The sequence below is a fragment of the Ambystoma mexicanum genome, chromosome 8 (assembly GCF_040938575.1).
Source record: "Ambystoma mexicanum isolate Mex_15411 chromosome 8, UKY_AmexF1_1, whole genome shotgun sequence".
NCBI classification, from domain to species: domain Eukaryota; kingdom Metazoa; phylum Chordata; class Amphibia; order Caudata; family Ambystomatidae; genus Ambystoma; species Ambystoma mexicanum.
In genome coordinates this window covers 944960147-944986182 of record NC_090929.1, presented here as the reverse complement: position 1 = coordinate 944986182, position 26036 = coordinate 944960147, and the positions used below count along the sequence as shown (strand labels likewise).

At 43.3% G+C, this 26036-nt stretch overlaps 1 protein-coding gene across 1 annotated transcript in view; it reads left to right on the top strand.

Annotated features, from left to right (window-relative positions):
• Positions 1-26036, top strand: part of LOC138472587 (tyrosine-protein kinase STYK1-like) — a 567235-nt gene that overhangs the window by 194220 nt on the left and 346979 nt on the right. The window contains exon 2 of the mRNA XM_069610834.1: positions 4232-4339. Within this exon, the coding sequence (XP_069466935.1) occupies positions 4288-4339 (52 nt within the window). The 5' untranslated portion in view covers positions 4232-4287. The remainder of the gene's footprint in view (positions 1-4231; positions 4340-26036) is intronic.

The following is a 26036-nucleotide window of genomic DNA, read 5'->3' as shown; positions in this document are numbered from 1 at the left end:
TCTGCTTTTTTTTGGCAAAGCTTTTATACTCCCCCCTTCCTGTTCCTATCCTTTACCCTCCCCTTCATTGGTCTGGTGCCTCACCTGACCCTAGGGGCCGATTTATGGCTGCTCTTTCCCCCTCGAGTTGACTTTCACTTAGCAAATCTTGTTAAGCCCTTTAGGCCCTGCCACCTTTTTTCGCACACACCCTCCAAATTCAGTTTTTCACTGTGGATAATATTGTGTTTGGTCTGCTCTGCCTTTTCTAAACACTCCGGTGAGTATAGTTGATTGGGCGCCGAGTTTGACTCTTTCAATTAGGTCTGATGGCTTCTTTCCTCAGCTTGTGGAATTTGCTGGTGGCAACTGGGCATGCTGATTGGTATTTCTGTTGTGTCACTGATGACCTTAACAATTCACAGAGTCTCCAAGAGAATTCAAGGGTTTTTATTTTTAAACAATATAAACTGTGCAGATTATTCAATGTTACGATGTTCAGGTTGTTCAATGTTATAATAGGCAGAGGCTAAATGTAACGCACCAGGCTGGAGAAGGGAGGTACCCTACTGGGTGTCCCTTTCTCGTCTTCTGTTGGATTCCTCCTCCCTAGACCAGGCATCCTTAAATCCCAGTGTTGGCAAGTAGCGATCCGTAACCCCTAGTATCTAGTGCTATCTGGTAATGAAGGCACAAAGGCAATAGCCTTATCTATCTGGCTCCATCCAGGGATTTTCTAGAGAGGCTCTTTCCTAGCACGCCTCAGCAATGTCGTTGTGGCTTGATGGGAAAGGTGCCAGCGCCAGAACCTCTGTTTCAGTCTCACCCTCAGTCGCTCCCTTTTACTCCTCTCCCTGATCTTACTACCTCATTCCTTTCTCCCACCGTCTCTACTTCTGTCCTACTCCCTCCAGTATGCACACCCTCTCTCTCCTTCTCTCACCTTTTTCATCCTCCACTCATTAGCTGCCACTGCACCCCTCTTCCCTGTCCTCGCCGCAGCACACTCTCCACATATCTCTTACCACTATATTCTTCAACCCTCCTGCTTCACTCCTTCATCACCACCACACCAACTACCTCCTTGCACTCTCTCCACCCCTTCCCACCAAACACACTCTATCACTTTCACCCTCTAATTCCCCACACTTGCAGCTCTATCTTTTTATCTTTGTCACTCACCTTTTACACAGACCTCCTCCTCACACTACACTATGCACACACAACTGGTTATAGTCTTTCTCACAAATACCTCACTCTGCCACTGGCTAGCCTTTTGATCTACCTTTACACCTCCTGAACTCAGCCCTTCAATCCACATTCTGCCTCTCCTTCTGTCTCCTTTTATAGTGTGGTCCTGGTAGTTCTGTCTCCACCTCCCCATTTCATTGGCTCCAGAGCTCACATGACACTAGGAATCAATCTTTGCCTGTCTTTTCCCCAGGGGCTGGGTTATACAGGTGAGAGGCTTTCAAAAACCCTCTAAGCCCCTCCCCTTTTCCCAGCATGGTTGTGTTTGCGGTCTCTGATTGCGGGGTATCAGCGAGAGGCTGCAGCTTCTCCTTCTCCCTGTCACTTTCCCCAGGGCATTTGATGACAATTCGGTTTTGACATTTCTCAGATTGAGCACACTGGATACATAGCACCGTCAGGCTATCTCACCTGTCTCCTCTTTGTTGTACCCTCCAACATGTTGAAATCCTCCACAGTCCCGTTCGTGGTGTGGCAGGGGCCAGCAAACAAAAGCTTGGCAGAGCATCAGAGACCTTCACTGCCAGACAGGCAAACTCTTCTAATGTTTCTCTCCGTTCTTCTTGTTATCTATAGCTGAAGTGGGGTGCAGAAACCCTGCAACAAGGTCAGTTTGTGCGCTCTTGTCTTGACAGAGGGGTTGCCAGGTACAGTCCATATCAGGATCCAGTTTCAGCTGTTACAGCAGGCACCTGGGTATATTCCTCTGCCAAGTCCCCCACAGATCGGACAAGCTGGCACACAGTCAAACCTTTTCAAGAGGCTCAGTTTGTTGTCTTAGTAGGTGGTGACCTTATGCACAGCTAAGGGTAAAGCAGAGCAGCTTTCTACCTGTGCTGTGGGACATTGCCCAGAAGGGCAGATTTTCCCTTTCAATGGAGATCCCTCCATCTGTGAAAAATTGTCGGGCTCAGTCTACGGGCAAGTATTTGGTTTCTCGGCCACGGGCGCAAGTCTCCATCTCCTCGAAAGCTTGACCTAAAAGGTTGGTCTTCCTCTGGCCACCTCAGATTGATCTGCCAGAGATTTTGCGTATTCTGAATGCACATAAGATTATCAAGCCTGAAAGACCGGCTGGACTCTTATTCCTCATCCCAGATCATCCAGGGACACTTCTCTGAGTAATCACACTGGATCCATTGCACTGTCATACTATTCCATCCTGCCTCCTCTTTGTTATACTCTTCAGCATTATAGCTTCCTCCAAAGTTCCCTCCAAGGAATAGCAGCCCGAATCTTGCCAGAGCATCATAGTGTGCCATAAGACCTCAAACATACTCTTTCAACAACAGAGGATGTAATACATGCCAACCATCTGCAGCGGATCTGCTATCAAAACCCTGCAGAACCGAATACTGCAGCAACAAGAGACATATAACTGCAGATCATCCAATGCAGAAAATGCATGCAAGGGAATTATGTGGGTAATACCTACAAAGAGTTGCGTAAAAGGAGGATGCTACAGAGATACACCATCTCAAAACCCAAAACAGAAACACCATTGCATCGCCACTCCACACAGGATGGGCATTCATTGCAGGATCTATTGGCAATGGTTTTAAAAGGGGGCCTCTGAAGTACCTGAAGCCCCTTAACCTAAAAGACAGCGGTCTGAAAATAGATATTAGTTTTATGACACACTATGGCCCACTTTGAGCCCAGGTCCATTAGGGCAATCATATCAACAAAGTTAGAAAACATTCCCCCAGTACCCTCTCTCACCAACAGCTGTCAAACACTACTGTTCAGGACCCCTAATGCATGAGGGGCACAGGACACAAATGACGGAAATATTGGGAGTGTAAGCTCTAATATATGGCACCCATTACAGAGCTTGAGACACGCTGAGGTAACCGCATACACTGTACCGTTCAAAAATGGATAATGTATTTTTGATTTGCAACACTGTACGCAGGCCAGGAAACGATTGTAAAGTTTGCGGCATAGCCAGGCAGCATTGGAGACTGCACCAATTAAACATTGAGAGCATATTTTTCAATTTCGAAAGATAACACTTTGTCCCATTTTTGCTTAGTATTTTCAGTTAGTCCAATAAAAGGCATCAAAACCTGAAAATTGTGTGATTTTAAAACTGCACTAACACAGCGTTTAATTTTTCTTTGCCGCCCATTAGTTGCAAAGTTGATGCTTGAACCTATCCTTCTCATTTAATAAAAAAAACAAAAAACACATCTGTGATTCGATTTTTACTTGCAATTTAATAAAAGTTTAAATGGAGGAATGACTGATCAGATAAGCTAAAGAAGCATAATAAGTGAACAATAAAAAAGATACAAGAGATAACTCTCTAATGCCCTCTCTTGAGCTTCAGCACTCCCAAATAAATCGAATTGTGAGAAACAAAATCAAAATTGCTTAGAGGAAACATTTGCAATGATACGTCTGTAAAGATCTCTCGGTGGGTCAGAAGCAAAATCAGACGTGAGATAACAGACAATCTGAAGCATGCGCTGTTACTGCAGCGTCATTTTGTAGATGTGAGTGGAGCTCTCCACCAGAGCCGGCGTTAGAGCAGGGCAGGCCGGGCAGCCGCCATGCCAGCTCAGGGGAGTCTTTCAAGGTCTGTCGGGGCTGGCGTGGTGTGGGAAGGAATTAAATGCGCTCTGCAGGGCGCATCTAACAACAATAGGGCACCTGCTGGTGCCTATTGAAGATGTTGACGCCCCCCCCCCCACTCCCTGCTACATGGGAGGGACGCCAAGTTGTTGTTTTTCTGTCCGTGGCGCTGCAGCGTCTAAGGCCGGCCCAGCTCTCCACAATGGCAGTCATTTGTTAATGATACTTTTAAAGGCATGCTTTATTTCAGTGCTTTCCTCTTTGTACTGCTCTACATTGTTTTTGTTGTTGCTCCGTTTCCATAGCTTGCCCTGCCATCAGGACAACCAAAATCTACGTTTACAAAGCAGACCTTTTGTCTTTGACAATGCCTGTTTCAACTTGGCAACCCAGCCTCATACCTTGCTTTTCATCTTCTGCCCAGTCCAGGTTGCCCTTGAATGCCACCAGCTGCTTTCTGAACCGCAGTGCCTCCCACCGATGGGAACCACCAAGCCACTCTGCAATGCGTCCTTCAAGGACTACCGATGCAGTAAGTTCCACCACACCTGCCTTTCTCTGTTATTTGTATGGGTTTCTGGCTGATCAAGAGTGTGTAAGGGGTAAGGATCAGGACAATCCGAGGAGGCACTCACATTATGTTTGGTTGGTCGAAGAGGCAGAATTCGGAGGTGATCATCTGGTGAGTAAAGAATGCCCAATCCATGGTAACTGAACATGAGTTATGTTTAAATAGCAGAGACAACGTTGGGGGGGTCACAAAGTTCACGCTCGTCAATGCCCTAGAAAGGTATCAGAATTTGCCTAATTCCTTAACTCATCCATTGTAATTGTAATGGGTTCATTTATAACGCTCTTAATACTCAGAGGTTTCTATGCGTGGACCCGGGGATCGAACCTGTGGTGCTGCGCGTCGTCTTGCTTCCAAGGCGAGCACGTTGTCCCTGAGCTAACCTCTCGAGACACTCCATGAAGATACGGGTGTGCAACCTGCGGCTCTCCAGATGTTTCGGACCATGACGCCCATGATCCATCAGCAGTGACTATGCTGGATGGGGCTGATAGGAGAAGTAGCCCAAAACATCCAGCGAGCCAAAGGTTGCAGGCACCTGGAGTAAGACAGGAACTTTTCCAAAGATGTCCTCCCTCTTTTGTCACTATTGTCTGTTTAGAAAATGGAATATTCGATTGCTTTTCTTCTTTGGAGCTCTAATTGTTAATAAAGATGGAAAGTTCAACTAATTCATGACTGGCTCCGCACCCCAGGCTCCCCAGTATTTGACACTTCCATCCACAGAAATTGCAGTTGGGTAACTGCCAAAATGCCCTGCTAATTTGCAATTCCAACATGTATCGTCCTGAACAAGGTTACACTGTTTCATTCTCCGGGAGACCAATAAATACAATGCAAAATCCGCTGTTGAGTATACCTCAGATCCAGGTCAAGCTTAAACCGATCTGGACCAGCACATATACGGTTCCATTCACCATCAGAAATCTCAAATCCCAAATCAGATTACCATACAGCCGTTCCATGTTCATAAGCACTGTTAAGACCTATTGGAGCTAGAAGATTGTACAGAAGTGAAGTTGAAAGAGGCGTGCTCTTGGCCAAATGTATTACAGAGTGAACATCATGTAAAGAGGCATTCAGGGGCAAAAACAGAGTTTCAAAAACAGCACAAAGCACATGATAGAGACGATCTTCCGTATTTCACAACTTATAATTAAACCTTAGGAATTCAAAGGTAAGCATAGAAACACTGTAATGAACGTGCCCCAATTTCCAAATACCTTCAGATTGCCATGAAGACCAGTTTCTTTGCAGGGTTGGGCTGGGTCATAAAATTGTTTCGGGCACCAATGAAAAAGTGGCCCACAGTTGCAAATGGCTATTCATTCCTTTTGTGACACTGTTTGAATAGTAACCAAGGGGGAGGTTTTTTTTTATAAAGTGTGATGCAAACTGTGCATTTTAAAGAATATTTATTCAGCAACACTGGTCAAAACTACTAGTCGCAGAGTGAATTAACTCATCAAACTGGCCCAAATTGTCCAGAAATGTGGCCCAGTTTGACCAAAAAAATTGTTCCACAACAGCATTTTGTGATTTTGGTTCGGCCATGGGCCTATTGCGCTATAGGCCAGTCTGAGCCTGGTTCTTTGAAAGAAAATACATTTTTCTTAGCACCTCGGGTTTCCAGATTGCAAACCCGGGGTGCTAATAGCCATAGTCACCCGGTGCATGTTAAAGGCAGATGCTATGCTCGGGCCTTTTAACACTGGCCCCAGGCTGTTGCCACCCGCTCCAGTCCGGGGAATGGGTGATTATGGCTTAAGTATGCGTCTTGCTCTGTTTGTCAGTCTTAGGTTTAGAGGGCACAGCATGATTGCGCTGTACTCCTCCGTCTAAGGGTTATAACACCCAGCATGCTTCATGCTCCTGCTGTTTATCTCTGAGTATGGAGCCCAGCATGCCTCTTGCTCTGCTTTTCAAATTTAGGATTATAGTGTCAAGTATGCTCTGCATCCAGGGATGAAATTCCCAGCTCACTCCTCACTCTGCATTCCTTATTTAGAATATTCGGTAGGGCACTTCTAGGCAAAATTGAATCCTGGGTTAGTGCCGTTAGCGTTCTCACAGATATTCAACAGGGTTTTCGCTCAGGTTTGGGCACTGGTGAACAAATCTTGAATTTGTACCTGATTGTGGCTAATTTTCTAAGTGAAGGCTAGCGCACGACAAGGATGCTGTATGGCCCACTTATTGTTCTCATTGTATATTGCAATTTAGTTAAACAAAACCTAAATTAATCCACTTGTTGGGGATAGAGTAGATTTGAACACAATTAAAGGAAATTCTAACTGTTGTTTAAACACATAAAAAAGATAAAGCCACTATTGTGACCAGTATGTAATCCCGCATATAATTTCCCATGTATCCTGGTAATACGTGTCTGATGACTCTTATCTAGATCTATTTGTGGCGCTTATACTTGTGTGCAACAGTAAACAGGATTACACGATGGAGTCAGCGTGCCTTGATTGAAATCACTAAAGATACTCCTGAAGATACTTCTTCTTCTGGTAATGGTGACCTACCGTGTTATAATCCTCAAACGTCAAGACTGGAAACTCTCCTGTCCTGAGGCTGAAAACCTTAATGTGAATAGAGCATATGTCTGTCAGTGGAGAGCTCTTAATATCTATTGGCGCTCTGCATTCTTAGTCATTAATGTTGTCACTATTTAGAGCCAATACAATCATATATTAGCACATCGTTCCATTACTGAAGCTGTTACCAGACCTTCTATCTACTTGCCACTATTTAATGAGTGCGTAATAAGAATACAATTGAAGGCAGTAAACAAACTGAAACTGCACTCGGGTGCGTTGTGCAGTAGATAATCACGGAGTGCTGAGACAAATAATAACTGCATTTGAACAGCAGGCTTACCTCTCAAGTTGAGAGGCTGAGGCCGGAATTTCCAAGCAATCCGGGTTCTCAATTGTAGATACAAGCGTCTCTCATTCTCAAATGTCTATGCGGTAACAAGATCCTATGAAAATCTATGGAGAAGTGTAAAAAAAAAGTGAAGTTTGCACAAGCTGAATTCTTTAACCTTGGCCAGAAAATCCTATTCTAAAATGCAGTGTGTCCATACAGCTTTATTCTCACCTGTGAATTCAACTGTGAAATTACACAGATGTGATATTGGACATCTTTGTTTCTGCTGCTGTCTATACGGCTTGTGGGAGCCACGCGCGCTTCAATCGAGACGATGTGCCTCTAGCGCGTTCTTCGGTGGGTTTCTCTGTAACCAGGGCAACCCTGCAGGACGCTGGAAAACCAGCGCCTACTGAAGGACCCCATATGTTGCATGAGGTTGATAGAAATAGAGAAAGGACTGGCCCAAGTCCTTGTGCTGATAGTTCATGACAAGGTCCCCTTACAGATTGAGTCTTCTGTGGGCGCCATCTTAGAATATCAAAGAACTAACCAAATGTTCACTAGTTACTGGTTGCTCCTAATAGTGCTCAATTCTGAACTACATATTGCTCAAGTTTAGGTAATGTAATTAAAGTAGTAGGAGGGTTTAAATGAATTAGGACAATGGCCAGAGTCACAAACGACTCAATCCATCAATGATAATCGTCTGCAAATATTACATTATGGTCACAACAGAAGAGGTAACACTTAAATATGTATATAGCCTGTATTACTCCTCCACATACATGGTTAGCCTCAGTAGGTACATTTTAACATAGAACTGTGACAAGTGGGCCGGTAGACAAGTCCCGGACTGACATTACTTTAACAGATGTTCCACCGTCAATATGTAAATTGTCTATATATTACATTACCCATGTTCCTCATTCAGAGGCTCCCAGATAGTTTGGTAAGCTGTCCCTGCAAAGTCATTTTTTGACGGATGTATCACCAAAAGGTACCATATGGTGTCATTATCTATGTTTCTCAGTAAACTTGTCCAACACAATCTATGTCAATACTTTGATAAACATCAGATGAAACATCTGAGAGAAAACTCTTAATTGATTCCTTTTGGATTCAATGTGTCAAGAAGATGTATGCGAAATTTTTCTCTGCAGGAGAGGATTGACTGATAATCCCCCTCCCCTCACCGAATGGTTTTTTTTACCACTTCCAATATTTGGAATTTAACCTGAGCTACTGTGTGATGATACTCTGTGAAATGCCTTGCCAGGGGAGATTTAGTGTTTTTACATCTGATATTTGATTTATGTTCGGTAATTCTATTTTTTACCGGTCCGGTAGTCTGGCCCACATACAATTTACCACAGGGGCATTTAATTGCATAGATAGCACCTACTGAAATGCAAGTGGCGAAGTCTCTTAGTTTATACTTTTTACCCGTGTGGAGCTGTGCAACAGTTTCTCCTTTTATTACATTGTTACAGTTTGAGCAACCCAGGCAGGGGTAAGTTCCCTTCTTTCTTGTACTCAACAGCAATTGTTTCTCTTTCGGGGGTTTCTCAGCTCTCACCAATTTATCTCTTAAATTCTGACCTCTTTTAAAGGCCATCATTGGAGATTTGGGAAATAGTTTATGGAGGAGTGGATCACTATGAAGAATACCCCAAAGTTTTTTAATAGCTCTCCCCACTTGGAAGCTCTGTTGTGAATATTTGGATATATAGAGCAGTGGTGTCTCTTTATCTTTTACTCTTGGAGTCAGTAAATGTTCCTTGCTTACACTAGATGATCTCTCTTTAGCCTCCTCTAGAACAGAGTGTGGATAGCCCCTCCTCTCAAATTTATCCAGTAGTTTTGTACATTCAACATTGAGACCTGCTGGATCTGAGTCTATTCTCTTTAGCCTAAGAATGTGGCTGTATGGTAAACTACCCAACATGGATTTAGGATGAAAGCTTGTAAAATGCAGTAGATTATTTACATCAGTTGGCTTATGGTAAACATTGTTGGTAATTTGATTATCTTTGATTTCCAAGCAAACATCCAAAAAGTGTAAAGTTGGTGTTCCAATTTCCATTGTAAATGTAATACTATGATGTACTGGGTTCAAGTAATCAAAAAAGGTAGTCAATTCTTCTGGTGTGCCACACCAAATGCTAAAGATGTCATCTATGAAGCGCTTCCATATTAGTATCTTACTGGACCATTCCGTATTCTCCAGCACATGAATATGCTCAAATCTATACATGAAAGTGTTTGCATAAACTGGGGCCATTGCTGACCCCATGTATGTACCAGTAGCCTGGAGGTAAAAGTTGCCCTGAAATCTGAAGTAATTGTTATTGAGTATTAAGCTTAAAATATTTCATAATGAATTGTGGATCCCCTCTGGTTGCTTGTGAATTAAATAAAAGCCATTCTACCACCTGGATCCCTTCCTCGTGCGGAATAGAAGTGTACAAACTACAGATATGCATACTGAGCTCAATGCTCTAATTTCTTGGGTACAGTTAAGGAAATCTGAGGTGTCTTTCAGATACGTTGGGATGTCCTGGATCAATGGTTGTAGTAATCGGTCGATTTATTTAGACAATGGATCAAATATACTGTCAGTTCCAGCCACTATGGGTCTCAAAGGTTGGTCACTCTAGTTCTTATGAATTTTGGGCAGTCCGTAAAACACAGGCGTGATTGGATGTTGATTGATTAAAAATGTGCATGTTTTACTGCTGATCCATTCATTGTCTAAAGCTTCATCCACTGTCTTTTCAATGAGTGCTCTTATCCTCATAATTGGATCACCATCCAGTTTGGTATATGTGTAGACTTTGTTAAGTAGTTCCAGGATTTTTTTTGTATAGTCAACCGTATCCACAATCACAATGGTGCCTCCTTTGTCAGCTGGCTTTCTAGTGAGATCTTCGTCTTTAGCCAATGCCTAAACATGGTCCAGTTTGCATTTCTTTACATTAAAAGGTGTGGATATCTGGTAATTTATTCGCTTCAAATCAGACAAAACTTTCTTCTCAAAAAAGGTTTAGGATTGAATTCTGTATATGTGGATCGAAATTGCTTTTAGGTCGAATTTCTAGCATTTCACCTTCTGAATGGTGGGCTTCCAAATTTTCGTCAGCCTCGAAGAAGATTTTGAGCACGAGTTTCCTTAATAGCCTATGAAGGCAAATGTTCTCCTCAGATAGTGTAGTGTTGTTTGTCGGGACAAAGGCCATTCCTTTGTTTAACATCTCAAGCTGGCCACTAGTGAGGATCTTTCTGGAGATGTTGACACCACATTTTCACTTATCTGTACTTTTTTGAGTTGCCTTGCCCTCTCCTCGTTTTTCTCTTGGTTTGTCTCTGAGTCCTAAAAAAGACCAAGTGTCATCTGATCTTGGTGGTGTTGAAGGTGATGTAGTTTCTATAGGGTCAGAAGGTCATGATCTTCCTCCTGGTGGTGGTGGTAGTCTGTTTTCTGTGTCTGTAGTTAAGCCTGTGGTACCTGGTTGTATCAGTGCACCTTCTCTACTAGAACTGCTCTCGTTTCCTGAGTTTGAGGAATCTGGATGTCTGGGCTTTGTTTAATTTAGATTGTGGTGATGATAGTATTCCTGCCAGCTGGAAATTTCCTCAGCTTCCTTTGTTCAATGTCAGACTTATATGAGGATAGTTTTTCATTGATGTCTGTCAATAATTGTGCTAATTCTTCAGATGTCTTGAATTCATTAAATTGGGTTTTTAAGTTGACAATTTCTGTATCTATTGAGGTAAGGGATTTAGATAATTCTTCTATCGTTAAGAGGATCAGATCCAAGGAACACTTGTTCAAAATACGGTCCCACTTTCCCACAAAGGTTTTACTTTCACTGCACAATGTAGGTCTAAGATAAACTCTCAAACCCCTTGGGATTTTTTGGGATTTAAAGTATTCCACCAATGTCCTGGCATACAATTTCTGTGCAATCTCCTTCCTGATTAATTTCTCCATTTGGAATATGAGACGGTCTGGACTGATCTTACTCTGTAGGAATTTTTCAGTATCCTTAATTAATGACAAAATCCGTTTGGCTTCCTCTGCATCAAATGCTAATGTTGAAGCATGTTTGTCTGTAAGTTCATTTATTCGTGAAAATTACATGTTTATGAATAACACATTTAAGAATAGGGGTGCTACCTATAAATTGTGCCACACTGGTAAAAAACCAATGATTCAACAAACTGTGAGAAGAGGTTTGTAGGTGCACTCCACACATTTTTTCTAGAAAGAAGGGTTTTGTAAATTGTATATAGTTATTTAACATTTATTTAAGGATCGTGGGAGTAAAGGTGAGACGGGCACAGGACCACCGACACACATATGTAAGGAAACAAAAGAGGATCCAAAAGTAGGAACCCTCCCGTGCCCTGCACACTGTTATTATTCCATCAAAAGATGGTTCATCAAATCTAAATGTACAAACTAATGCTGCTTAATAACAAATAAGGATGTAAACAACATACGTTATATGGTTATATACACAGGAGCCATCGATAAAGTTCACGATGAAAACTAATAGTGAAATAATTGCTTTAGCCCTCAAAATATATAGGTCTACAGACAACAGATTGGGCACCACCCTCTTTAAGAAGCCAAGTGACAAGAACACGCTCTTGCTGTTCAGTAGTTTTCACCACAAAGTCTGGACTATGAGGCAGATAGCAAACAACTAAGTATGAGATTAAAAGAGCGTGGGCACTCCCCACACACTATTAGAAGGTCACTTAAACCGGCACGTCATATCAGTAGGCAGATGTGTCTCACCAAACAGAATAAAACCAATGTTGAGAAAATAACTTGTGTGACCTTCTTTTCCCCCATTAGCAATAACCGACGTAGGAACATCCTAAAAAATTGGGGAATTATTTATTCCGATGATTTTAAGATCAATAAACCGTACTTTGCCTTTAAAAGAATGCCAATTCTCAGAGGTTAGTTAGTGCACACATATGCACTACCAAAAGAAATAACTTACGTTCAAACCACTCTCTGGCAACGTCTCCCAGTAATAGGCCATTTCAAATGTGGTAATTACTCCGTGTGTCGCTTGACAAGAAACATTAAAGAATAGATCTGAATGGCCGCATGTGGAAGTTCAATACTTTCACCAACTGTCTGACTAAGTGGGCCTTATATGGGATAAAATTCCCATGTGGGCTTCTATATATAGGGAAAACAAAAAGACCTATACGTCAAAGAATATGTGAACATCACTCATGTGTGAAAAATGTATTAGTTGATAAACCACTAGTCGCACATTTTAAGGAAACCAAACATAGCCACAAAGATATCTTCTGGTTTATCATACAAACTATTTAACCGCTCCTTTGGGTTGGAGACAGAGATCTGGCGTTAAGAAAACTGGAACAAAAATGGATCTTTATCCTTAACTCTGTGAAGAATGGGTTCAATGTGTCCATTGAGTGGAACTTGTTCATCCACTATGGGAAAAAGGGCTTGTTTCATATGAATACAACAGTTTCCTTAAGCTAGACATGAATTTGGCTGTACAGTATGGTACAGATAAGCACTCATTCCAATAATAACATACAATGCACCAAGAAGCGCGGCAACTATCAGGATGTATCAAGGAATCGAGTCAATTACCAGAAAACGCCAGACTTACTTACTGCGATGGTGGTATGATTCGTCTATATTCTATTCTGTGGCACATTCTCCAACAATATAAGCAAGGTGAATATACAATGCGCTAAGAAGCGTGCATTACTTGTTGTGATGTACTTGGTTAGTCTGATGTGGTTTGTCATGTGATTTATGATGTCACCTAAGTGCCTGTGGAATGTTGATGTATGAGTGGGAGAATGCTGTGGTGTGTGTTCTATGTTGTTTCAGTTGAGCCTTCCCTCCCTGGGTGATGGGTGCCGGTGTCTCTCTCTTTATTGCTTATGTCTTGTACCTGGTGTCTAAGTGTCATGTAACTGTAAGTAAGGAACTGAAGTAAACTTATCAAGTAACCTAAAGCAGTCTGGACCTTGCTTCTTAACAATGGCGACGGGGATTTCTTAAAAAAAATATTTATATATATCAGAACCCATGTGCAAAGGAAGCTGAAGAGAAACTAAGGACACGGATGTAAAAGCTAAGGATTCAAGTGGCCTGCTGCGGGGGGTGCAGGAAGAATCAGGACCAGAAGAAAACAGATGACACCGCCCCTCAAGGACCAAGTAAGCAAACCCATCACCCAGGGTTGATAAGGGAGGAGGTTGGGTAACAGCCCACAGCACGTGTAAGTGTCATGTCGGGGAAGTAGAAAGCTGGAAGTGAACCACGTTCGCTGGTCATCCCATAGCTATTCGACAGATCAGCACCCCATCAGAAATTGGGAGTGCTGTTTCCCGGGACATGAGTAGTTGGAAAGTCTGGAAGTGGTCCATGTGAGAAGGGTTCCTGGGACTATTTAGAGGCACTTTGTGTGATTTATGGCGAGTAGTTGGAGGACTTTTCCATATAAACTTGGGAGTCTCGTGTCTTGGGCATTAAGAAAAGTGGTGCGGCATCACGTTAAGAGCAGTACCGCCTTTGTATGTGGACCAGCAGCCCATAGGTCGAGTAAGAGCTGGGACTGTGCGCGATGTGACATTACAGGAAGGAAAGAACAGTATTGAAAAGCAGCCCTTCAGCGGCCCGATAGATGGAGAAATGCCAAAGATTAAAAACGGGCGTTAGGCTCATCGATTCAGATGTCAGTGGAATCTTAATGAGGCCATAGAAGTGAGCGGTGCAAGCGAAGTGCCTGGAGATGTCAGTTGCTTGCGGAGCTCTGCAATGCCCTGCTGTAGAATAATGACTGATAACGTCATTCATGGTGCAAGGGGAGTTGGCGGAGACTTTGAACGGGGTGCCAACGTTCCACGATACGAAGAAGCAGGCACAGCTCCGTATTAATGCAGCCTCTTTCGAGTATAGGACCTAATAAATCGTCACGTTCTCACGTGGCAGTATCCGGAAGGGAGTTCTTCGCGTCAGATGAGGGTACAATGGAGACGCAACGTTATAAGTATGCGTGCGATGATCCGGAAGCAGACCATGAAATGGAAGCGCTACGTTGGTAGTAAGCGTAAGACTATCCGGGAGCTGCAAAAGAAATGTATGCATTCGGAGATCAGGAAGCAAAGCTAGAAACGTTTTGGAAGCTGTGGAAGTGAAGTGATTCTGAAAAGTTTTGTCTTACAGGAGGCATTCTTGCTGTATCTAGTATTACAGTAAGGAGTAGAACAGTGCTGCTCCGCCTGTTAAGGGCGTTTGGTAGCGGCCAACGGTGAGAAGTAAGCGTCAGGACTTCATCTGTGATGAGGACTCATGCAGAAGGTACATACATGCGTCCCGACAGTGAGTTTTTATGCAGTGGTCAACGGTTTGGCATGTTATTATTATGCCATCTCAAGATGTCTGGAACTGAAAAAGTATTTATGTCATATATATATATTTCAACTAATGCAAGTTTGTAGTTAGTAATGCATTAGCAATACGCTATGAAGTTAATGTGACAAATGCATTGTAAGTGTAAACTGTAGATGTGTCAGGTGTGAGTGACGTCAATCCTGATATGAATGAGCCCCATTGATAAATAGATGTTTTGCATAGTTGTGGGTTTTTCATGTAAAACTTCCATTGCTCTCTGGTTTGGATGTGACGTGTGTTGTTTTGTGAAAATGTTTGGTAAGGAGGGAGATGTGTTGTGAAGCTCTTGTTGCAAGTGTGTTTGGTAAGGAGGGAGATGTGTTGTGATGTGCTTGGTTAGTCTGATGTGGTTTGTCATGTGATTTATGATGTCACCTGAGTGCCTGTGGAATATTGATGTATGAGTGGGAGAATGCTGTGGTGAGTGTTCTATGTTGTTTCAGTTGAGCCCTCCCTCCCTGGGTGATGGGTGCCGGTGTCTCTCTCTTTATTGCTTATGTCTTATACCTGGTGTCTAAGTGTCATGTAACTGTAACTAAGGAACTGAAGTAAACTTATCAAGTAACCTAAAGCAGTCTGGACCTTGCTTCATAACAATGGCGACAAGGATGGGTTTAGCTTGAGGATTTGCAGGAAAAAGGACTATAAGTAAATGTCTGCATCATATATGATATAATTGTTCTCTAAAAGCTTGAAGTATGGGTGATGCTAGGGCAAGAGTGTAGGTGTATAGGCAAGAGTGTAGGTGTTTAGGATACATGCCTTGTTACATTAGCATAACTTTTGAGGATTTTTAGGTGTTAGAGTGTTGATTCAACAACATGAACATTTAGACATATGTAACCATCATATCGCGAAGTGAAGAAACATTGCATGTGCTAGGTATAAAGTGGAGAGTTATAAAATCGTAAATGAAGAAGAAGAGAATGGTCACATGTATATTCTCAGAGTAAATGTAAGGTCACATGTATATTCTCAGAGTAAATAAGTATGGAAGTCAAGGGGAGAATGAAGTGTGGTGACTAGTGTAAAAAGAGAAATTTAAGTATGTGGGTTGGTAAAAAGGTCACATGTTTTGTATCTAAAAAGAATGGAATTCAAGAAATGAATGAGCGATGTGTGACATTCGTTTTTGAATATTGACTAGAGACATTAGGGAGGTAGCGCCTCTGTTTAAGGTCGCAGTAGTGTCCTCCTTTTGTGTTTAGGTTATAGTGTGGTATGCACTATTAAGTTATGGAGGTAGCGTTTTGTTTAATTAACTATTGTGAGGTAGTGCCTCTTTTAGTTTTATTTTTGAGTAAGGTAAATCCTGGGGGTAGCGCCCTTGTTAGGATTGTTTTTGAGTGGTAAGTTAGAGTTGCACTAAGGAGAATGGGAGTGGTAAGTCTAGGGTTTTTTTTGTTATGGCAGTAGTGCACTCTTTGGAGAAGTCGACTCTTATCTTAAGGGACAGCTGGTTAAGTTAGATGAAGTGTGCTGCTGGTAGGGGACGCCCTCTAGTTAATACTATGTTAAAGTTAAAGATGCTGTTCAAGATGAAGAGTCGCATGGTGATTTATTTATCTTTATGTGTTATGTGTTAATCCTGGCTATTTTTATCTGGTCAGGGTTTGATTATGGGACTGGATTGTACTGCCATTGAGAAGAGTGCTAGAGTCAACCATATGTTTGTGTAGATGGTCTTGGAGTTGACTGGCCAGCATCTCCAAGTTGTTTTAGGAGCTTTACACCATGGTATGGTTAGGTTTGTTTGTTTGGCTTGGTCCACCTATATATATATATATATATATGTGCGTTTCTGAGGCATGCGTGTTGCTGGTTTTGTGTTAGTGAGCTGTAGAGTTTTACTGAATCTCTTATCTGTCTATGGTGATTTCGTTGTCATCCTGGATGACTAGTATTGCGTCGGGGTGACAAGTGGTGCTTCAGGGTGGCAGCCTGAAGGCTCGCCTGTGGCAGGGGTGAGCAGGAGGACCAAAGTTGTTTTGTGTGGGTTAGGTATAGCCTTGGATCTGGGCTGGTTTGTGTCTAGAGTGGGAGTCTAGAGTCTGCCCGTGGCAGGGGTGGATGGGAGGTAATTAGTGTTGTTATTGATGGTGTTTAAGAATGATAGGCAGAGTTCTGGAATTGCATAGTTGTGGGTTTTTCATGTAAAACTTCCATTGCTCTCTGGTTTGGATGTGATGTGTGTTGTTTTGTGAAAATGTTTGGTAAGGAGGGAGATGTGTTGTGAAACTCTTGTTGCAAGTGTGTTTGGTAAGGAGGGAGATGTGTTGTGATGTGCTTGGTTAGTCTGATGTGGTTTGTCATGTGATTTATGATGTCACCTAAGTGCCTGTGGAATGTTGATGTATGAGTGGGAGAATGCTGTGGTGTGTGTTCTATGTTGTTTCAGTTGAGCCCTCCCTCCCTGGGTGATGGGTGCCGGTGTCTCTCTCTTTATTGCTTATGTCTTATACCTGGTGTCTAAGTGTCATGTAACTGTAACTAAGGAACTGAAATAAACTTATCAAGTAACCTAAAGCAGTCTGGTCCTTGCTTCTTAACATTACTAATAAAACATTTCAGCTAATCACCAATAAATGCGAGACATGATGGGATGGTGCCACCATTCATTCACATCAGATTTTGTGTAATTTTTCAAGAATGCAAGTTCCATCTTGGCAAACAATTCCCATTGCCTGGTGTTAATCTGATGATGATTGAACATATAAGGCTAGGGTGAAGTAGATTCACCTCTCCCTTTAGTAGTGGTAAGGAATGGAAGGGGCTATCTAAGATTGCGACCGAGAGTGGCACATTAGTAAACAACATCCACACGCTATAGCTTATCCACCAGCTATAAACCGCAGATTGCACGGCAGGGCAGACAATTTCCTGAAGTCTGCCGTGATGGAAGTGGTTGCTATTCGAAATGCCACAGAGAAGTAGGCACGAAAGTAAGTTTATTTAAATAGACATTGAAGTATAAGTAATACAGGTATCACAAATAAACACTGGACAGAAAGTAATATGTCTGTGTACACACTCCCTTTTTTATCATACTGAATTGAAAATCATACAGGTTTCACAAATAAACAAATAACACTGGACAAAAAGTAATATGTCTGTGTACACACTCCCTTTTTTATCATATTGAATTGAAAATCATATATACACTCTCTCTGGGCAGAAATACCAACAGTACAGTACGAGTTGAGACGCATGTGAAAACACATTGATACTGAAACGATATCAGCAAAAGCAGATTGAAATAAATATCCGAAGGCAAATTACTTAGTATTTGTTTACATAGAGTGCCAGGTACAAACACGCATTAGTCTCGATTTTCGTACTGTGTATGATATCTAGGTGCACGAGTGCAGAGGGTGCATGCACGTAGAAGCCGGATGATATTATAAACCTGGTTTTCGCATACTCCTCATTTTTAGAATCTTTAATTGAGGATGAGCGATGCCGCACATGAGATAACGGACGCATGAATCTGCAGATGAGTCTGGATTATAAACTTGCAAACTAGACAACCCAAGGTAATTACACTGGGACCTGCATGAAGTGCATTAAAATGGGAATATAAGAATATGAATGAGATCCACCTTACTGATGTAGGATCTACATTGAATAAGAATATGTGGGAAACCGGGCAGATAACACACAATATTGCTACACCATAAGATGTCTAGCACTATATATAGTGCATAGATGAACGTTTGAGAAATCATGGTGCAGGACACCATTTGCTAGTTTTAAAATAGTCATCAACTTAGCTCTGTTGGCGGAAGAAGTAAAACACGATTTTTCCTTCCCTCTTTTGTAGTTCCGAATAAATACGAACTTACCGGATATCTCCATTAATGAGAATTCCGTGGAAACACCTCTACACACAACTAAGAAATTGAAGGTCGGTATTGGTGGGATAGAGGCCATGTCAATACAATAGAAATAGCTAGGGTCAGTGTTTGTGCGTAAACATAGTTTTTAATTTTTATTTATTTTATTTATTTATTAAACTTATAGAGCACTTTACTCCAAAGCGCTTCACATTACAACACTCTATACAATCACAACAATATACAGAACAATTTGCCTAGGACAGTAATAGGAAAACAGAACAGGGGATGAGAAAGAGAGAAGATAAGATGTTAACAGGACGGGGAAAGGAGAAAGGGAGATTTCAATGAGGAACGGAAGGAGGGGTAAGAGGAAATGGAGCGGATTGATAAAGGGAGAGGGTTCCAGTGTAGGGGGCAAGGAGCTGGAAGGATTGGAAGCGGGAAGGGACGCAAGGGTGCCGTGGAACAGTAAGAAGGAAGTGATCAGCCGAACAGAGGGGGCGAGAGGGACAGTAGAATGAAAGGAGAGAGGAGAGGTAGGGAGGTTAGAGGTATTAATACATGGTACTCTGTGATTTGTTGTAGTATCCATGGTGCATGGTGACATGCGCAAGAAGAAACGTGTTATTGTCGCACGTTCTATTTACATCCAAGTGTCCTGAAGACAGATTCGAAGGAGCACATGAATTAGATTGATTCACAATTGTGTCCCTTCAGAATCTAGAAACACAAATAGGTGTTGACACCCAATAGAGAGGGCTAGTGCATGTGCATTTATTGTGAATTAGCCTCTCACTTGTGTTACTAACCTCACAGTACTACCTTCAAACAATAGAAGATAGGCGATACCATTCCTGTGTTTTTAGTGTGATGTGTTTGTTGGATACAACATTCTTCTTGTGTTTCTTTCTTACATTTTTTATGTTTTTATATGTGTATATTGATTAAAATATGTGTATATTTTCCCTGACCCTCTGTCATTTAAAGAGGAAAAAGTCCTAGGATGGCAGCAATGTTAAGCAATAATGCGATAATCCAGAGAGTTTATGAATTCAACAATCTGGGGATATGCATTACTCTTAATTTGAAACCAGCTGTGCGCTTAACAAAACAAGCAACTAGGTTTACGCAAGGAATAGAAGGGTTGCAATGAGCCTGCAATGATCTATAAAATAGTAATTTGCAATTATCTATAAAATAGTAAATCGCAAACAAAGGAACAAAGCATAGTTGGCATTGTGTGAGACACACACTGTCAACTGCAAACAAATAATTGATAGGCCTCCTACACATGGCTAAGACATCACAAACCAACCTAAAACAGGTCAAGTACCAAAGGGCAACACAGCTTGGTGTGCTATTCATAGCAAAAAAGCCCCAGTGATACAACCGTGCATGGTTCCTTAAGGCCCATACTTGGCCTGGCATCTCAGAGCAGAGCATGTCATACAATGTATAATGGACATGTCACACAGGGAGCTACAGAAACTGGTGACAGCCAATGGAGAAATGATGTTCCAGTTCACCACTATGCTGACCTTAAAGAGCCCAGGGAACAGGTTAGCAAGTGGTGCTCTATTACCGCTGCCCACACGGGGATCAAACTCATCAGGATGTCAGAGGGATTCAGACCCACGGGTCAGTGCAGGAAACTCCAAAAACTCCTGACAAGTGCCAAAAGTCAAGTGGTAGCCTCCATCTGCATCAGAAGCCACGAGCAAGTTGAAGTAGACACCCGGTTGTTTAAGCCTTGTTTCAATAATGCACAGTCTTAATGAGAGAAAACCAACTCCTGAAACGAGAAATGTTAATATGTTAACACAAACTTAGATCTGGACTGGGAAAATCATTCCCAGTCATTACAGCAGGCATCTGGAATAATCTGCCAGCCCACATAAGGAAAGAATCTAACTACTTACGTTTTCGTAAATTAGTGAAAACATATCTTTTCAACTGACCACGTTCATGACCCACTAAATCATTGATTCCAGGAACTGTCCCGTTCATTTCTGTTGTCTTTGTGTCCACGTTTCTGCGCCCCGAAAACTCGTGAGTTAACGGCGCAATACAAATAATTAAATAAAATAAAATAAAATAAATAATAGATCAGATATTCTGGTGACTTAATGTGACAAATTGTTGATGTTGATGTACTGGATAGTGGTTAGGTGTGGTGGGTGGCCTCTTGAGCTGCCCCGTTGCAGCAAGATCACCTGCCAGCCACCACTCGCCATTGTAGTATTCAACGATAAAGGTAAATGATGGAGGAAATAGACATAAAGTATAAAACAGTTCTTCTCTTTACATACTTGCAGAATACAACAGGTATGCTTGTAGGTAGAAAGGGTACCTTTTGCCCAGCATCTCTGCCTAAAAGTGCAGCTGATAGAACATTAACACCACTACATTTCACCCAAACATCCCTTACATTCAATATGCAGTCAGGAAGCGAAGCCGCTACACAGTGAAATAAGGAACACGTGTAACCAATTCACAATCAAAGGATGTCACTTGCATGGAGACAATCACTGATTAAAGCACATAACCAATTCTGATGGAGGTATGTTTTGGATATGTAAGGGGTCACTACAAGGTGGTGGGGCATTAGTGTCTCTGGATACGATCATGATGGGCATGCTGGTCAATGGCTTGGGATGAGACACTCCCATGGCAGGATGGAGTAGCCATGATAGCTACCTGTGCCTCTATGGCAGAAACCAGGCAATTTCCAACTGATGGCTTCATTATGGTGGGCAGTCTAGAGGCACATTTGGTGCACATTGACCGGTATCCACCATGTGTGACTTATGTCTGTCATGACAAACTCTAACCCTCTTCTTGGGCTTGCTCTGATGTTGGTGAGGGTGGTCCAAATGGCATCTTGGGGACACTCATCTTGTGCTCCCACATCTGCTTGTTCAGAACCTAGGTTCTTGATCAGTGTCTAGGCTCTGTCAGTCTGTGTGGTTTGTCAGGAGCATTTCGAACAGTTTCAGGACTGACTAACAGGAATTGTATTTGTTGTCTAGTGGTTGCTTTCCGATGCCTGAGAGGGTGGTCTCACTGCCCTAGGAAAGTATTCTACTATGGATGTTTCATATGGAGGACTTCTGCATCCTCTTCCAGCTCCTCAACCCCCTCAAGGACTGAATGGGAGCATTCAGATCATCTTCTGTACAAAGGTTGGGGAAGGCACGGCAACTGTTAGAGATATCAAGCAGAGCACAGTTCCATTCCATGCCAACAGGTAGGCAGTGTTGAAACACCATGACACAGTCACAGGTGGGGGATGAGCACATAGGCTGTACTATATTCTTGGCTCTGAGCTAGCACCCAACTTTGTCTAAATCCCTTTAACCTCATGCACATGTTCATTTTCGTTCCTTCTCTTCCATCCTTCCTGCCACCTTTGTCATTCATTCATTTTTGCATTCGCCCTTTCTCTGTCCATCCACCTATCTATCCTGTTTTCTTCCCCATTCCTTCCTCATTCAATGAGGTTAGTGTTGCCACATCAGCCGATGGAGACCAGGATATTCTGCTGACCTGACTGAGATGTCTGTTCCATCATGAGACTCCTGGGCCCAGTGAATGATGGTGTGACGGCCCGGAACATATCCAGGAACGACAACCATCGCTTAGAGTGGCAAAGGAGAACACAGTGTCCAGTTGCCCAGAGCAACCCGAAGTACACCTCCTTGGGGAGTAGTAGGGCCAGGATAAGGGGAAAGAAAATACCCCGAGTATACGGGCATGTGTCGATCAAACTGAGTGGAGAGGCGAAAACCCACACAAAGAGCTGCCCTGCAAAGAAGGACCTGTGCCTGGTGATAGGGAGGAACACACGGCTGATAGCCGTCTGTCGGCCGAGGCCCGAGGGGAATGTCTGGACACGCGAGCCGGGTATGAGAGGGCCGAACCACCGCGTTGCTGCGAGGCCGCAGTCCCACGGCCGTTCAGCTGGTATTACAACTACAACAACGGGAACGCGACCAACGAAACGCTGCATTGCTGCGAGGCAGCAGTACCGCTTGCGTTCGACGAACAACGGGAACAACCAGAAAATCCCAAAAAACCCACCCAGAGACAAACTAAGCCCTGTATACACCAATGCACTTACCTGGGCGATTGGGACCCAACCAGGGTCGTAGAATCAGGAAGAGCTTGGGAAAGATACCGGACGCCATGCTTCAAGGGAAAAAGGGTCGGGGCTTGGGAAAGCTTTTATAACCTGGGGAAGGAAGTGGGACATGATTGGCCAGTTAAGCTCTGTCTATATAAACGCCCAGCTATGATGAGAAGGTGTGTTCACTCTCGCTCTTGTTGCAGAACCGACCAGACGTGGAGGCAGGAGCTACTATTACGTAATGAGCAAAGACCGGCTCAACTGAATATTGCAATTCATGCACTAACCTGGTTGGGTTGATGATCCTGAAGCAGCAACGGCAGAAGTAAGAGACCCCCTGAGGACCCTGCCCCCACACCGCAATGGAACAGCCCACGGTGAAAGGAGCACAAGCCCCAGGGAAACCCTCTGGGGAAGAAAACCCTGGACGATCTAGACGAGTACCTCTCGGGTGGATGGATGTCCTCTGTTGTGAATTCTTGGTAGTGCGGGATAAGAAGAATGATTGGTGAGTGTGTGATTGATAAGAGATGGAGTGTTCGAGATGGAAAGAAAGGAGAAAGGTCTTACGGGAATTCCAGTACCGGGAAAGACTCTACATGGAGCGAAGAAAACCCCTGGAAAGGGAACTCGTCTGGAATAAATCTCCCAATTGCTCCGGGGGATCCTGTAATGGGAGGTGAGTAAGTGCAGGAAATGGAATAAGGTAGGAACAGAGGAAGGGGAAGAGACCACTCACTGTGTTAGGCGGGAGGAGGATCAAGAGTTCGCCCGATCGGGGACTGAAAGAAGGAGAGGAGGCTGGATTCGGCAGACCCGGAAGTACGGGTGAACTTAGGCGAATCGCAGGGAAATGGCACTGAAAAGATGCTCTACGGTACAAAATAGAGTGGTTAGTATAAGAAGAAAGAAAAAAGGAGAAAGAAGGTTAGAGGAAACTGATTCTCCCTAGATGCAAACTTACGCAGTGTCTCTGAAAACAGTAGCGACGCTACGAAGAGAGCCCCGCTTCTGCTTTAAAGGGATCACATGACTTACATCCGACGTTCGTTGAGGACGAGGAAAGACTAGACCGCTAATACTTGTACAGGCAGAATTGGCTGACTTCAGTGAGGCGGAGCGTTGTATTGAACCACAGAACCTTTTCTTGTAAAACAATGACCATCGCCTAAATGGTGTAACAGTATGCCCCCTCCTCATGGGTGGAGACCCTGGTTTCCCCGGGTGTAATCGAAAGAAACGTCGCACCAGGAGACGAGAGTGGACACCAGAGGCCGGTTCCCAAGTTCTTTCCGCTGGAGAGTATCCTTTCCAGTCTATGAGGAATTGGAGGCGACCCCTATGATAGCGAGAGTCGCATATTTTGGCCACCTCATATTCAGTTCCCGAACTGGTGACAATTGGGGGAGGTCTGTGTCTCATGGATCGTTGAAAACAGTCCTGAACTGAAGCTTTCAACTGAGATAGGTGAAAAACTGGGTGTATCCGATACCAAGAAGGTGGTAAGGCTAATCGAACTGCTGTAGTTCCCACTTGGGAAATTATCTTGAAAGGCCCAAAGAACTTAGGGGACAACTTGGAAGGAACCAAATGTTTAGGGAGAAAGCGAGAAGCCAACCACACACTGCTCCCAACTGTAAAGACGGGCATCTAACGGCGATGTTTGTCAGCATAAAATTTGGCTCGGTCCTGGGCTGCTTGAAGGGCCACACGGGCCAGTCGTTGAGCTGACTGAATGTCAGCTATGAGACAGTCTATTCCGGGTAATTTCGATGAGGACGGAGATGCCTTGGGAACAAAGGAAGGATGAAACCCATAAGAGCAATAGAAGGGACTTGTTTTGAGAGCAGAGTGTTTGGCTTTATTATAAGCAAATTCCGCCAGTGGTAATAGATCTACCCAATCGTCCTGAGCTGTCGACACGAAACAGCATAGGTATCCTTCAAGTGTCTGATTAAGGTGTTCTGTTTGTCCGTTGGTTTGGGGATGGTATCCAGAACTCAGAGCTCTCTTGACACCCAAAATGTTACATAAGCTTTTCCAAAATTGTGAAGTGTATTGGGGCCCTCTGTCCGACACAATGGTCTCAGGAAGACCATGACGAGAAAACACTTCTGCGATGAAAATCTTGGCTATCTGAGCGGCTCCTGGGACTTTGGCTAGAGGAGTGAAGTGTGCTAGCTTTGTGAAATAGTCTATGGTAACCATAATAGTGGTGCAATGTGACGAGGGTGGAAGATCCACAATGAAGTCTGCGGATATAATCTGCCAAGGCTTTTCGGGAATAGGCATACGAGCGAGGAGGCCAAATGGGGAGGTTCGTGAGGATTTGGACTGAAGGCAAGTGGAACACGCATTGACATAATCCCGTACATCAGATACCGTAGGCCACCAAAAATGCCGTCTAATCAAATCGAGGGTGGTCTGAATGCCTCGATGTCCGGCGGCCTTAGAATCATGACACATCCTAAGGACTTCCCCTTGGAGAGAACGAGAAGGAACTAAGACCTGATCTGCATGGAAGTAAAGATCCTGGTTCTTGACTAGGTGATGAGGTGACGCAAGCTTCTCACATAACAGACTCTGCTTGGAGGTTTCTTGTTTAAGACTTTGCAGAAAATCCGTAAGAATAGCAATAAATCTTGCTTTAGGGAACATTCTCTCTGCACAAAAACGGGTTGTTACAGGTCTTTTCCTGGATAAAGCATCAGCTCTCAGATTTTGGTTCCCCGGCAAAAACGTGAACTCAATCCTATATGGTAAGAAGAAGTGTGCCCATCGCGCCTGTCTGCTATTCGTGGTATGGGCTTGTTGTAAGACTTTGAGGTTTTGATGGTCAGTCCGTACTACTACGGCCCAAGGTGACCCTAACAATAGATGTCTCCATTCTTCAAAGGCCTTCTTAATGGCCAAGAGCTCCTTTTCTAGCACAGAATAATGCTGTTCCGAAGGGGTGAAAGTCTTTGACAAATAGGCTACAGGCCTTTCCTCCCCCTGGTCGTTCTTTTGTAGAAGGATGGCTCCTAAAGCATGATGGGAGGCGTCGGTCTCGACAATGAATTGTCGAGACTGGTCTGGATGAATCAATATGGAAGCAAAAGTAAACAATTTCTTTAATGTTTCGAAGGCTTGTTGTGCTAATGGGTCCCAAGAAAATGCTGTTCCTTTCTTCAGTAAACGGGTAATAGGCAAAATGGTTTCAGAGTAACCAGGAATGAATTTACGGTAAAAGTTCGCAAATCCCAGAAACCTTTGAACCTCTTTAACTGTTGATGGGGAAGGCCAATCTAAAACAGCTGAAACCTTTTTGGGATCCATGGAAATACCCCTAGCGGAAAGTACGAATCCGAGGTA